This window comes from Chanodichthys erythropterus, chromosome 10 (genome assembly GCF_024489055.1).
Source record: "Chanodichthys erythropterus isolate Z2021 chromosome 10, ASM2448905v1, whole genome shotgun sequence".
Classification (NCBI taxonomy): domain Eukaryota; kingdom Metazoa; phylum Chordata; class Actinopteri; order Cypriniformes; family Xenocyprididae; genus Chanodichthys; species Chanodichthys erythropterus.
In genome coordinates this window covers 16,311,827-16,327,373 of record NC_090230.1, presented here as the reverse complement: position 1 = coordinate 16,327,373, position 15,547 = coordinate 16,311,827, and the positions used below count along the sequence as shown (strand labels likewise).

At 36.8% G+C, this 15,547-nt stretch overlaps 1 protein-coding gene across 1 annotated transcript in view; it reads right to left on the bottom strand.

Annotated features, from left to right (window-relative positions):
* Window positions 1-15,547, bottom strand: part of LOC137028140 (adhesion G-protein coupled receptor D2) — a 50,941-nt gene that overhangs the window by 6,211 nt on the left and 29,183 nt on the right. The window contains exons 19-21 of the mRNA XM_067396902.1: window positions 7,784-7,825; window positions 6,466-6,552; window positions 667-823 (exon numbers count right to left, since the gene is read on the bottom strand). Of these exons, the coding sequence (XP_067253003.1) occupies window positions 667-823; window positions 6,466-6,552; window positions 7,784-7,825 (286 nt within the window). The remainder of the gene's footprint in view (window positions 1-666; window positions 824-6,465; window positions 6,553-7,783; window positions 7,826-15,547) is intronic.

Genomic DNA, 15,547 nt, shown 5'->3' with positions numbered 1-15,547 from the left:
AATTAATAAAAGTATTAATTTAATTAATTTTAATTACTTTTACTAAATAAATATGGATAATTATGGAAATATAGGAAAGTAAATATAGAGTATATATTTACTTTATTTATAAAATTATTACTTTAATACATTTTAATTACTTTATTTTAATAATTTAATTAAATACGGTGTGCTAATATAGTAGTTATATTATAGACTGACCAACCAGGATGAAGTACTAAAGAGAGCTGTGTAATAATAATACGATTTTATATATTATTTACAAAATGACTCTTTTTCTTTCCTTCAATCCCTCCCTTCTCTCTTTATGAAATCTCTCATTTGCTTGAACTCCCTTTGAGATTACTATGATTCAGTCCTGAAACGCTGGGGTCAGAGAAAGCGATTGAAGCCCGTCATTTTTCTGGGTCTGGAGAATGTTACAATTCCAGAACAGGCCTGTCATGTTAGAGTTCGCCCTCTTTGCCAATCGCTACTTTTCCTCTCGCCATAATTTAGGACAGATTTTTAAAGCTCTGTTTTATATAAACACACTGCCATTTGAAAATACACACACATATATGCACAAAACCCAAATATACATGTACATCATCTTAGCTGGCCAATCAGCCCTTGAAAAGATGATTCATTTTTTGACGTTGATCAACAAATAAACCGACGACTCACTCATTTTGTCGGAACTCTGGGTGATGTTGTCGCTGTTGGACAAGGAGCTACTTGAGTGGCTGGTGGTGACGGTGTGCCCTTCCAAAATACCTGGCACTGGAGAACTGCCCGGCCGAGAACTGCCCACTGAGCTGGAGGGCCTGGAACTGGCGCAGTTCTGAGAAAAAGGAAGTGAAGACAAATGCATCAGTTCAGAGTGGGGTACAAAAGTTTAAGATCACTAATGAAAATGCCGCTATTTTGCATTTTTCCAATTAAAATTGATTTTTGTCCATTGTAATTGATATTATCAGCACTACAGTTTGAGTGAAACTGTATCTTTTTTTAATTAATTTAACTCTTGGGATCAGAGAGAATGAAAGCAGTTTCCTTGCATTTCATTATTATTCATTGTGAATTAAATAATACTCAGTACGAAGACTGATTAAAGAAATATTGAAGAAAAGCAACAGGAACTAATGTTAAAAAAAAAGCTGTGAGCCAAGAAGTCATGCATTACACAATACACGACCAAAAAGTACACAGACATGTATGGAAGTACAGCAAAATAAATACCCATAGAAGGAATGTAAACTAGATCTGACATAAAAACCCACAGCTTTACCCCTCGTATCGCACAATAATACATAATGGGCTTTGACATGCAGCCCTGGTTAAGAAGGCTTCTGAAGATGTTAATGTTTTCTCAGAAAGAAGTAAATGCATAACCTATCACTATTCCAGCATTTAAGATCATACGGGTGAACATTTTACAACAGGAAATGCACATATATGTAGTTTAGATCTCTCTCTTTTCCATCCTATATCTTGTCAAAACTTGAATTAGGATCAAAAAACTAATCTGCTTCCAATTTATATCTATATTTCAGGGCTGTCAGGGATCCAGACCCTGCTAGTATCGCAGGACGTTCGTTTTTCATTTGGCCGGTGCAACTGACAGCTTTATTTTTCTCAAGCAATCTGCCACAGTATGTACAAGTGTGAGGTCACATGGGTCAGGTGGCAGTTGGTATAAAGCGCCCTGGCAGCACTGGTCTGGCTCATGAATAAACAAAAGGCAAGTACTGAAACTATAGAGGGAAGGAGAGAGTGAGAGAGGTGTTTAATAAGCTGCTACATATGTTCAACAAATAGGGCTTTAATATAATGCTGTATATTCATTATATGTAATTTATAGTAACTATTTACATGTAGACTGGAAAACTGAAATCACTTAAAATCATTTAAAAACATTTAAAATCAATTAATTGCAGGCCTGATTTAAAGCTGAAACATGTAATATTTTCACCATTATCATCACAAAATGAAATTAAATGGACGGACAGAGAGACGGATAGATCGATAGATAGATAGATAGATAGATAGATAGATAGATAGATAGATAGATAGATAGATAGATAGATAGATAGATAGATAGATAGATAGATAGATAGATAGATAGATAGATAGATAGATAGATAGATAGATAGATAGATAGATAGATAGATAGACAAACAGATAAACAGACAGACAGACAGAGAGATAGACAAATCGACAGAAAGACAGACAGACAGACAGACAGACAGACAGATAGATAGATAGATAGATAGATAGATAGATAGATAGATAGATAGATACACAGCTGGATAGATAGATACACAGCTGGATAGATAGATACACAGCTGGATAGACAAACAGATAGACAGACAGACAGACAGACAGACAGAGAGAGATAGACAAAATAGACAGAAATACAGAAAGACAGACAGAGAGAGATAGACAGATGGACAGATGGACAGATGGACAGATGGACAGATGGACAGATAGATAGATAGATAGATAGATAGATAGATAGATAGATAGATAGATAGATAGATAGATAGATAGATAGATAGATAGATAGATAGATAGATAGATAGATAGATAGATAGATAGATAGATAGATAGATAGATAGATAGATAGATAGATAGATAGATGCTCTGGGTGGTGGCCAGGGCATTCTAGGTGGTTGCTATGGTGGTCTTGGGTAGACAATTAAAGAAATAAACATGAAATTCCTCTACAATAAGTTACAAAAAATGTAAGGGTTCCCTCAGGAAAAAACAAACAAACATCCATCCAGCAAGTCTTGTACGTTATTACTACTATATTGGAAGTCAGTACATTCCCTGACCACTGCTCTAATCCAATAAAGAAGAGTACATTTTCCTATCCTATTCTGGACCTCGTCCAGCACCAAAGCTATTCAGTGAGATACAGTATATCACCTCTAGATTTATGACGCAAAACGGCATTAGCTAAGAAACTATCCGCCACACGCGGCCGACGAATCTCATCGCGTGGACTTTGAAAATTGGAAAATTGCCCAGAGAGCGCTAAAGGGTCCCACTGCTAATACGGCCCGCTACGATTTATCAGCTGCTACCTGGCACTCGCGTTTGGGGCCACAGTCGTTTTTTACAAGTCCCAGTCTTAACGGTGTCGGGCCTGTCAGGGGGGTCAAAGGGAAGAGGGAGGGGGCCATATTCTAAAATCAATCCGCCTTTAGAAATTGTCTCATTCCGTTCTCAATGACCTGGTGGCGCGGCAAGGGCCGAGCGGGACAAACTGCCGTAGGCCATAAACCGTGACAAGCCCGGAGGAGAGTTAATGTGGCCATTCATAGAGGAACCGTTCGTAGTGTCGGTGGAGGTGAGGTGGTGCGCCAAGGGGGGGGCAGGGGGGTTGGGGTGGGTGTCTATTAACTACTTTTAAACCGCTTTGGTGAAGCTAAGTGATCTCCGTCAACAGCAGCCTCACATATAAATACTGGCCTGACAGTTTAATGTGAAGGGACGAGCTTCCACAGGATTAGAAACATGTAACCCAGGGCTGCTGCTTGACATTGGCTGGATTGAGGTGGCCTGAGTGGGTGTGTGAAACAGGGCCGGGGGCGAAACATGCACAAAACACACTCTACGTTATGACATTTGCACTATATAAAGAAATCCTCTGGTATTCAAGACAACATGCAAGCTGGGAGAACTTACGGAGAAATTTAGGGCTTTTCTTCTTTCTTTGATTCTGTTGACTGTGTTTCGAACCTGTGGATAACAAGGAGGGGGTGGATGGTTAAAGTGTCATGACTCAATACTAAACAGTTAATACAAAACACTTTGCGCTTGCATGAGTCTAGGCCCCGGGAAGGTGAAATTCAATCCGAACTGGGAATAGAGAAAGCAAATAGCCGCCATTGCATAAAAGTCAATGAGTGCTGCAGACCAAAATGTTCCAGTTTGTCACACGTAATGGGTGCTGAAAGTGACACATAGAGTGGGCAAAGTAAGGAGATCGTCTTAACCTCTCATCCGTCACACTGCACAGGGGGCTGTGGAAATGAAGCGATAGGGGAAACGACCACCCTTGCAGAACAAATTACATTTGGACTGTGTGAGAAAAACTGAGATGTTGGGTGATGCATATAGAATGACATACACAGTACAATAAACTGACGTGAGCCGATAACTCGTAAATACACAACAAATTTAAAGCCTTTTTTTCTAGCGCCATGTTTATTACATCACAGCATTGGCAAATTGTGCAACTTGAAATGTTTTGGGGGGAAAATATATTTTTAAGTGAAAGTTTCACTGCTGAAAATGAATTATATTAATTAATATTATTAGGGATGCACCGATACCATTTTTTAAGGACTGAGTACGAGTACCGATACTTTTTGTGATTTTGCAGTTTTCCAAGCACAACACAGTGAGACTAATGAATGTAGGGCAGCTTCTTTATTATTACTCTTATGAAAAAAAAAATAATTTTTATGTGCTTGTCACAAACTTAAAGAACAAAAATTTAATACATAATATATATACATATATATATATATATATATACATATACATATATCTACATATACATATATATATATACATATACATATATATATATATATATATATATATATATATATATATATATATATATAAATAATGCAAAATAAATGATTGAATAAAGTAATATTAAATGTATTCATGTATTTTGCATTTTTACAGTAAGAACATTACACTAAAACATTTTTTTACATTAAAATAAATATAAAATTAATTCAAATATTATACATTCTAATCTACATTCATTTTAATATAAAAAGTATATAAAAGGAAACATGTTAAAAACTAAACTAGGAGTCATTTTTATGTGTTTATATAATAAAAATAAGAATAATAAAAAAAAATTCTTTATGACAATATTCCTCACATCTTACAATCCAATCCAGCTGTTTCCTGGCCTGCTAGATAATATTTTCCAGCCTGGCTCTCAGCAACCGCAAAAAAAAGCCTGCATTTCCCAGCACGAGTTCGGCACAAGCTCCAGCCCTTTGCTGGTGAATATGCATTAGCTCTTATGACTTCATTAGGCTCTGCTGTTGTCATAAATTATTGCTGCCATGCAGATATACACACACTAGCATGTTTTGAATAGACACTATCACCGTGACGACAGAGCTAATGAAGAGAACAGAAAAGCTCTGACAGCTCGGAGTCAACAGTAATATGTCAGATTTGCAAACAGACACTCTTTTCTCCCTCTCTCACACTTTCTTTTCACCAAATCAAGTGTGCTGTAGCTTTAATGAATGGAACTGGGAAATCAAATCACTTTATTCCAGGTAAAATCATAGAAAGCTATTCGACAAAAGAGCATTTCCAGCAACTGGAGGTACTTGTTTGAAGTTGCTGCTTTTAAAAGCAGTTTAGTTGTTTTCCTCTCAAGGTTTTAAAGTGATGTAGCCCTAATGGTCAATATAAAAATACATTAGATAAAATTTCCATATGAAAGCAATGCAAATGGATAGATTTACCAAAGAAAAAAAAGCAGAGGTCATAAAACAAGGATGACCATTATTAAGCAAAACAGACTAAATTTTTTTACTATTTTTTTAATGATCAAAGCGATCAGATTTAATTTGTTCTTGGGGTGGGATGATCTACTGTATATAAAAAAACTCAAAGAAATTATCATCAAATTGAATTACAGCCTGTTATTATAAGAAATCTAAGCAGGAGAACACAATATACCATACTGGGCATATTTACTATTTTGTTATTAATTTCTTGTTCAAGCAATCTCCTGTTCAGCAAATAACTATACATAATTTACAAGGTATCTAAAGTATTTGACTGTAAAATATTCTCATGTCTTAGCTAATGGCTCATGCACATTGGGAATAAATGGCATGTTATGTGAATCTCTTGGGATGTGGTGCTGATCTCTCTCTCTCTCTCTCTCTCTCTCTCTCTCTCGCTTTCAGGAACGGCTGATTTTGCATATTCTCACTCGTATGTTTCTTTTGAGATAATCAACTGTACAGACATGTGAAACAGATTTTTTTTTTTTATCTCGGGAGAAGCGGGTGTTTCTTTAAATGAGAGCAGACAGGGTTGATCGTTTCACTTTGGCCTCTTTCTTCCGCTCTTTAAATATTCTGCGACTTTTTTTAGTCTTTGTATACAAACACTTTGATCATTCTCCTCAATTTTTCAATTATACAAGAATTTCCTTTGTGGTGTCAGATGGTGAAACTTAATCTGCTATTGTTTCTTGTCATTTAACGACACAAAAGGAACGAGGTAAATTCTCAAAAAAATAAAAGCACAGATTATTACATTATATATTTACAAAACCCCCTTTGAAAAAAGTGTAAAGCAGACACGAGCTGCTCACAAATTGTGAAGACCTCTGGGTCAAGGAGAGCCGGGGGTTGGAAAATAGATTCCGACGTACTAAAAAAGCCTGTTAAGCAAGAATGCGGAGATGATTTATTTTACAATGCGGAGAGGGTCACCAGCGAGTCTCTGCTGTGTCAATACAGGGCTCGGTCTCAGGGCCATCTCCTTACACCTCTTTTGTAGGCACTGAAAAGGTAGACGCAAAAGTAGACAAAAGGCAGGGGAGCTTTATCAATACTCAGGGTGGAGATGAAGAAAGGAGAAAAAGAAAAAAGAAGCTGAGGTCTAAGGCCTGCAAACTCCACTTATCCATGTGCTAAGAGTGAATCTTGGGCTGTTATATTTGAAATATTATGCTAACATTTCAAATGATAAATAATATGAATTGATTAATATTACATTTTTTATTATATTAAATAAATGAACATTTACTAGTTATTTAAATTAATGTTTTTTGGGTTTATGACAATTTATATATATTATCTATTTATTCATTTTAACATACAATGGATAGACAGACAGACAGACAGACAGACAGACAGACAGACAGACAGACAGACAGACAGACAGACAGACAGACAGACAGACAGACAGACAGACAGACAGACAGACAGACAGACAGACAGACAGACAGACAGACAGACAGACAGACAGACAGACAGACAGACAGACAGACAGACAGACAGACAGACAGACAGACAGACAGACAGACAGACAGACAGACAGACAGACAGACAGACAGACAGACAGACAGATAGATAGATAGATAGATAGATAGATAGATAGATAGATAGATAGATAGATAGATAGATAGATAGATAGATAGATAGATAGATAAACTGATCTTACATTGGATGACAGCAGTTACAGTCATCCATACTGTATGTGCCTTGTTCACATTCGGATTTGAATTTCAAGAAAACAATTTAGAAAATATTCGCCTCATCCCCAATTCATGACACTTGTGTTCAGTTCTCCACTCTTCAGAGGAGCATCTAAATGGTAATAGCCATTCTGCAGGTAAATTTCCACCTGATCTTCCCACCGTCCTGCATACATATCCGTTTCTCTCTGTGCCTCTGTGTCTGAACCGGCGGTGAGCTCTAATGTCAGAATGTTAAATGGAAGACCATGAGTTTAAAAACTTAAAGAGGCAGTGAAATATTGGCCAATGTGGTTGAGGGATGACTGGCTCTTTACTCCGGGTGTCAGTGTTTAATGGTGGGACTGGATGCATATAAGTTAGCCCAAGCATGAAGGGCAGTGGGACGCTCATGTGGAAAAAAAGAAAAAAAAGAGGCCGCTTTCAATCCGCCACCCCCCCTAACCTTCCTTTGGAGGGGTGGGGGTCCCATCAGAAACATCATGTCATTTCTCTCACTCACTCAGTCAGCCTTGAGATGCACTGCGGACTTACCTCAGTGTTGTACACTCCATATATCAGGAAGATGAAGAGACCCTGCAAAAGAAAAAAGAAAGAAGTTGTTAGGAATCTTTTCTTTTTTTTTTATTTGAGCTACTGAAATTAATTCTCTCAGTAAAGAATAGTATGAAAAGCATTTCTGAAACCAATCTGAACATTGTGGACTGATATGCGTAACCCTACTTAGAACTTCGGGCCAAGGTTACCGAAACTTTGTAGAAGCCTATTCTTCACTCGAAAGCAACCAAGCAAGAGGTTAATAAAGAAAAACCAGTGGCATTGGTAGTATGGGGGGGGGAATTAAAAAAAGAGAAAAAGAAAAAAAAAGAAAAATCAATACAAGTTAACAAAAATTCTGAAAGAAGCATGAATGGGTTGCCCTTGGATATATAGAAAGGGGGCACAAAAATGGCAATTTTTCATTATTTCCATTATTGTGACTATTTAGTATAAGAACTGTACATCTTTAGATCTAGTGAGAAAAAGAAAGAACAAATGAACAAAAAAGGTGAGGGTCAATTAAAAGTGTAGACATTCTAAGACCAGAAGAGGGTTCTTAAATGTATATGCTCAAAAAAATGTGAGTGCCATAGTAAAAAGTTGTGTTTTGTGACACTTCAGATTCTTGTACCAACGAAAAGTACAAAATGGTACAAAAAAATATCTAAATGTCATTATTTACTTACGCTCAAGACATTCCCTCAAATGATGAAAGTATTTATACTTATATTTATACTTATTATTTATACAGTAAATACTTTGATTGTTCCGATCCTATCAGACTTATGATAGCAACCTGATTGTAACAAAGCACTGTGCGCCAGAGGAGAACTGGCCCCCCGACTAAGCCTGGTTTCTCCCAAGGTTTTTTTTTCTCCATTTTAACACCTATTTGCCACTTGTTTGCCACCTGATGTCACCTGATGGAGTTTGGGTTCCTTGCCGCTGTCGCCTTTGGCTTGCTTAGTTGCGGACACTTGACATTTGATATTCAACAGTATTCTTGACATTTATTCAACAGTGCTTCTGATCTGCCTGCATTGACACTATTATTTAAGAGCTGCTGTGCAGCCAAATTATGTACCAGTTATCAATGTAAAGCTGCTTTGACACAATCTGCATTGTAAAAAGCGCTATATAAATAAAGGTGACTTGACTTGACTATTTACATTATGGGGCTTTCGCACCGAATAGTTATAGGAACTCAGTTACAGGAACTAGCCACCATGATAGTTCCCCGAGAACTAATGTTTCCCCCAGGCCTTGTTCCTGGTTGCATTCGCATTGGCATTAGGAACTCTGAAGTGGCAGACAGCAGCGCCTTTAAGCGGGGCATTTACAAACACTAAAAACCAACGGATGGAGGATGCCGTGATCGGTTGTGTGTCGCGGGTTTCGTGATAACAGAGATGGAATATAAATGCATAATCTATGTAACTGAAAGAGCAAAAAGTGGGGCTATGTGACAAAACCTCATATGACAAATTTCAGTATTACATATCATCGAGGCAGAGAAAAGAACACAACCCTGCAGACAACAGGTAAATGGCGTTATCGCTGTTTTCCATGTTCATTAAGTAAATATGTTTACATGGCTTTTTAAAAATGCAAGGGTGCCAGTGTTTGACATGCATTTGACCAATCAACGTACACTTATGTCAAGTTCCTATAGTGCTGGGTGAGACCCTACTCTGAAGTAGGAGCTAATTTAGAACTATAATCATTCCAAGTTCCTGCGGTGTGAAGACGTGAAAATCTGAGTACTTCAGTCAAAAGATCTAGGAACTATGAAAAGGTTCCTCCAGTGTGAAAGCCCCTATTTTTCTTGAATAATTAATTTAAAAATAAACCCTTATTAACAACATCATGTTATAATCATTAGTGAGTCAAACTTTCCACATATTCGTATATTCATATACACATTTTGCTCTCTACACTTAATATCTGTCTTCACTTATAAAATGAAAGAAAGATGAAAGAAAAAACATTTCACTTTAAAGTCCCCCTGTAGTCAATAATTTTATCCCTTAAAACTCATCTTTGATCACCAAAGTGACATATATAAAAAAAAAATTCCTGTGAAAAAAAATGTCTTCATGCCTTAAAATAGCCTGAATATAACTCTACACCCTTGCTTTATTTAATATATGCGGATCTTTGAATATGCTAATAAGCCCCACCTCCACTCATTTGCACAAGCTTAGAGATCGACTCGGTCAACTTATGGCACTTTTCCACCATATGCGATGGCTCAGTGCGGAACGGTACAGCTCGCTTAAACAGTACCACCTTAAATAGGAGGTTCCAAGCGTGCCGTACCGATACTACATGTTACGTGTTAACACTGCAGATCACTGATTGGTCAGAGAGAATCGTCACTACCAGCATCATTGGATTTCAAACATGAGACACCAAACTCGCTAGATTTAATAGCCACTGGAGTATCATTTGTTCACGAAACGACTTGCTTTAAACAACTGTCGCACGCAACTTGAAAAAAGAAATGGCTGTATCGTGGTCAGTAGACGAGGTGACTCGTTGGTAGATGAGGAGCGAATTCATGGCAGTAGAGGCAGCGCAACTCCAATGATCAGTCTATAATCCCACCCACTTTGAAGCTAAATCCACCCGATTTTTCATATCAACAGAAAAATATACTGAGATATATTCTCTTGAAACTTCCCTGCTTCAGAGCATAGTTTAATGATATGCTAAAGCCCGTCGGCACAAGATAGTTTGTAATGTCACAAACACGATTTTTACGATTTCAAACAGCGTTTTTGAAACTGTCTTTAGATCACTGCAGCTTTAAACAGAAAATACCCAGCAAAAGTGTTGACTTATGAATTTGCACATGATTTGTCTTAAAGGGGGGGTCTATTTCATGCATTCTGAATTAATTACACTGTTAAAGTGTTGGATTCTCATGCTAAACATGGCCAAAAAACGAGCTGGACTTATAACGGAGTATTTCTGTGCCAAAAATACTCTTCAGGTTGCTCACAAACTTCAGACATTTTTTTTTCGAGTTTGGCCCTTTATTATATAATAAAGGGCAGAATTCCTTGTACGGGCACTTCTCCCGGAAAAGCACTCGTGCACACATCGAAAAGAGCGAGAGAGCAAGAGCACGCCCATCAACGCACTTCGTTCGGCTTTACGGAAGTCGTCGGCAGCCATGCACAGGAGTTGCTCGAGAAAGATTTGTCACTTTGATTTTAGACGAAATCAACAATGTCACCAAAGAAGTGTGTTTTTGGTTGTGAGGGAAAGATAACCTTGCTTCCCAAAGAACCCAGTGTTAAGTGGAGCTGAGAGCTTTGTGCTCATGCATTACATTGATGGGCTCTCGATATTTGTCATTAAAATAACCATAGAAACTGATAGTTGCAATCACTTTTTTATTGGTTAAAATGCATATCTCATGTTTTTCCGTGGCTGCTCAAGCCCTCAGGATCAGCGCTTATGGTTTCATAAACAAGGCCCAGTTGTTCTATGCTGGATTTACAGATCATTTGAAACTGAAAGATGGAGTGGTCACAGCGATAATGATCCTTCATGAGTCAGAACCACAGGTGGTGAGTAAAACTGCTTCAAATGTCTGTTTTGTTGGCAATAGGCGCCTAAGTGCATATAATGTAATCAACATGAATGTAGTGAATTCACAAATTCATTATTCATCATTCACTATACGCTACATTCTAGGGGTGGGAGAAAAAAAAAATCAATCCATCGATGCATCGCGATTCTCTCTCCAACGGTTCTGGATCAATTCTAAAAATTTCAGAATCGATTCTGAGCTTATAGTTTTTAACCAGATGCGTGATGACGCTGAGTGTGCTTTAAAAACACCCATATTCTGCTTGCTTCTAATTCATCACACACATACACCACTCAAACCTTCCGCAAAATAATCATTCATAAAGTTCGGACAGGTTGAAGCGAATTGAAATACTCCACTCGATGGACATTTTGACAACTATTTGTGCATTTGACCATTCAGGCGCAAGGAGAACTGATCACGCACTTTCTGAGAGAACTGGAATCACGTGCAAGCGCTTCTGGTCTGTGTCATTCAGCGCGATTTGCATGCAGATGCATCACAATGTGTGGGTTGTCAACATTAATTTTGAAGTATTTCCACACCCCTGAGGCAGAATTTTTTTCTGCTGCTTTAATTTCTACATTTCCATAACTGTTTACTTTACACCGACATAATTAGTTGTTCTGAGTGTGGGCGAGACCTTGATATTACGGCTACACTTCGTGCTCACTACAGCGCAGACTCTGGCTCCAAGTTTGCTATGCGCAGACTCAAGATGTCAACGCCATATTGGCACACTGGCGGCTTCAGTTACTACAATGGAAGAGAGTGAATGTGCGTCATCCATCTTTTTTTTTTTTTCTTTTTTTTTACAGTCTATGCTTTCAAGCAATACTGTACAAACACTTAAAATTCGGAATTACATGACTGAACCATTGTTGTTTGATGCGATAACTTACACTGCAAAGTCTATATTCCTTCTGCAGAAATTTAACCCCAAAATCTTGCCATTACCAGCAGAATCTGTGCTCCCTGAAAATATTAATTTAAATGCAATTTCCACTTATCTGTAACAGATTATTGCCATATTTTGCTCTGTGAGCTTAATATCTGTCGTATCTGACACCTGTGATAGAGTGGCATCAATCAAGCAATAGTTTGGAACGTCCAATTTGCCACAGCTGGATCACAATGCATCATCATTGACAACATGATTTGGAGGTCTGTTCTAGATGTCCACTATGTTGCCTGTGATGCCAGCCCTCTTCATTTCATCACAGCTGGGGAGATCTCCCATCGGGCCATGCTCGTGTCAAAGCTACTGTCAAAACAGCTACTATCAAAGTAGCAATGACATCTACCATAAAATAAAGAGAAAATAAAGAGAAATTATTTATTGTATACCAGTCTATGAAATCAAAATGACAAATATAAATGAAATTCTAAAGCTGACATTGTCATATTAAAATCATGTTTATTTTGACATAAATGTAACTAGGACCTTAACATCTTGTCTACACCAGACGCGACCATTGCAAAGCACTTCGGACTAGAAATAGAACAGGGATCCGTTTACTGTCGGGAATTTGTTGTGTCGCGTCGCAATAGCACTTGCATCCAGTATAGACAATATCACTGATTATAATGGGTTCTATTTTTTGATGTGTCGTGTAGATAGTATGATGTTGAACAGACTATGTCTGTCTGACTATGAATATTTGGAGCTGTCAATTGACCCTTCGCCATAATGCCAAATCCGCCATTTTGTCCGACAAAGCAGTCAGGAGTTAAAAGATTAACCTCAGTGGACTTGAACTTGAAAAATGGTGTGCACTGACGTCTTTTCAGAAATCGTTTTCAGCAATCGTTACAGCAATCTGTCACGACCATGATCATGAAACATTAAAGAGCCACAAAACAGCTTTTATTGTTCGAATTTCTTAAAAAAAAAAATACACAATTCGAAAGCTGGGACTTTGTTTAATATCGTAAGTAACCTACTCTGTCTTGTCTGTCGACGTGTTGTCAGTGTCCTCTTTGCTCCGCAATGTAATTTTAACTCTGTGTGGCATGACAGCGCCATGGCTTGTCAGACAAAGCAACAGTAACTAAAGGGGGGCTGGTCTTTGCGAAGGGTCAGTTGTTTTAATGTGAACATCATTTAAAAGTTAAATATGGTTTTAAACCTAAACCAACGTCCCTTTATAATCATGTGGAAACGAATACTTTTATTGATTATTATTATTATTACAATTTAAATATTTAAATGAATATCAAGTTAAAGAAATCTTTATTAATAATAATAATAATAATAATAATGTTAAAATAAATAAATAAATAAATAAATGTTCATAATTTAAATAAATATTAATTTAATTAAATATTCAGGTAATATTTTAACATTAATTTTAATAACAATTGATATTTAAAATTATATTATTTAAAATGGTTATTATTATTACTATTATTATTATTATTTATATTAACATATTTAATATATTAATATTAATAAATATTTATATAAACAAACAAATAAATAAATAAATAAATAAAGGTATATCAATTTTGTTTTTGTTTTTAACATTGTTTAAAAGATAAATCTTAAAAAAAATATATATATATTTTTTTTTTTTTAACAGAAGTAACTTTTTGACAGAAGTATTCCCTTTATAATCATGTGGAATCTAAAACCGCACTACAGTACCCATGACTCCTCTAAGGAATCAATACCCAGTGATAGCGGGGGGGTAAAAGACAATGAGGCACGCATCCCATTGTTTTGCATTAGACTGTCAATTTTCTATTTAGTATTGCAAATGAATTATCATGTTTTTGATCATGGGCCTTATTTGTGTTTAATCATTCATTGTGTTCTGAACAAAGTGGGAAAAACATCCCTTGCATATTATGAAAAATGATCAATTAGAATATAATTGAGTTAAAAATAAAATGGCACCAAAACAATAATGATGGATTGTTTAAAAAGTTAATTCATTAATGTCGAGCTAAAAACAAACAGAAAAATGGAGCACATTTAAATGCATTGTATTTTTTTGGGTTTCGGGGGGGAACTAAAAAAAAAAGCATTTCTTTTGAACTCCGCTCTAAAATGGTGGAAATGTATGCAAAGGGATTGTATTGCTATACATCAAACAAAAAGCATAAATTATCTCCTAACGAAACTAATTAGGAAACAATTCCGTTGTTTAAAAACAGAATGCAGTAGGAACTAGTGAATGTTGTGTTCCAAAAAACATGTGGCACCCCAGAGAACGCAATGCATTTGGAAGTGTGATTTCATACGAATAATCAGCACATGCTCATTCGAGACGTGGCACAATCTAATGTTGAAGTGGTAGGTAGATACAGATGGAATCAATAACAATATCTAAAAATGCATTTTCGCAAAAAATGGAACTGAAATATTTTTGTTGAGGTCACTCTTCCCGTACCATTCTGTGTCAAACGCAGATAAATCCTTCTCAAATTTGTGTGTGAGAGCGAATGCACTGTACTCCGAGGAGAAGAAAGGCCCTTGCTCCTCATTACCTGTGACAAGATACAGAAATTCACTTTGCTTTTCATTTAGGGGCTTCACGTCCCCTTTTATGGATGTCTGCCTTCACGCTTTTACTTACTTCGCCTCGCCAGCTGCAGCATAATAAATGATTATAAATTTTCACAGATGACCACCTCATCTTTTTTATCCGGTCCCCTAATGCACAAAAAGTTAGGGAGCGAGCAGGTACCAAATTTTTCTCTGCAAAACCCTTTTTTGTCTTTATTTATGACGTTGTCCTTGGTAAGGGAAATTTCAATGTACTGAAATGAAAACTATGATTAAAGGGACACAGTGTATGGGCAGAGAGAATGGGGCAGCTCTCCATCTCTCAGCTGTTTTATTTATATTATATATTATATTATATATATATATATATATATATATATATATATGTGATGCAGGGTGACACTACTTGAGGAACAAATGGAGCTGACCGGATGGAAGGATGGAGTGTCATCAATGGTTTCTGAGAAAAAAAGCATTGAACAATGTCCACAGCATCTGATTTTAGTAAGCAGTAATGAAAGGAAACAGTATCTATATAGCTAACTAATTTATCCATGGAAAACACTTTTACGAAATGTGAAGCGTTTGAGCAGGACCAGCCCTTTGCTGTTCAGGGTTGGAACCAATTTCTCAATTTAGTGAATAG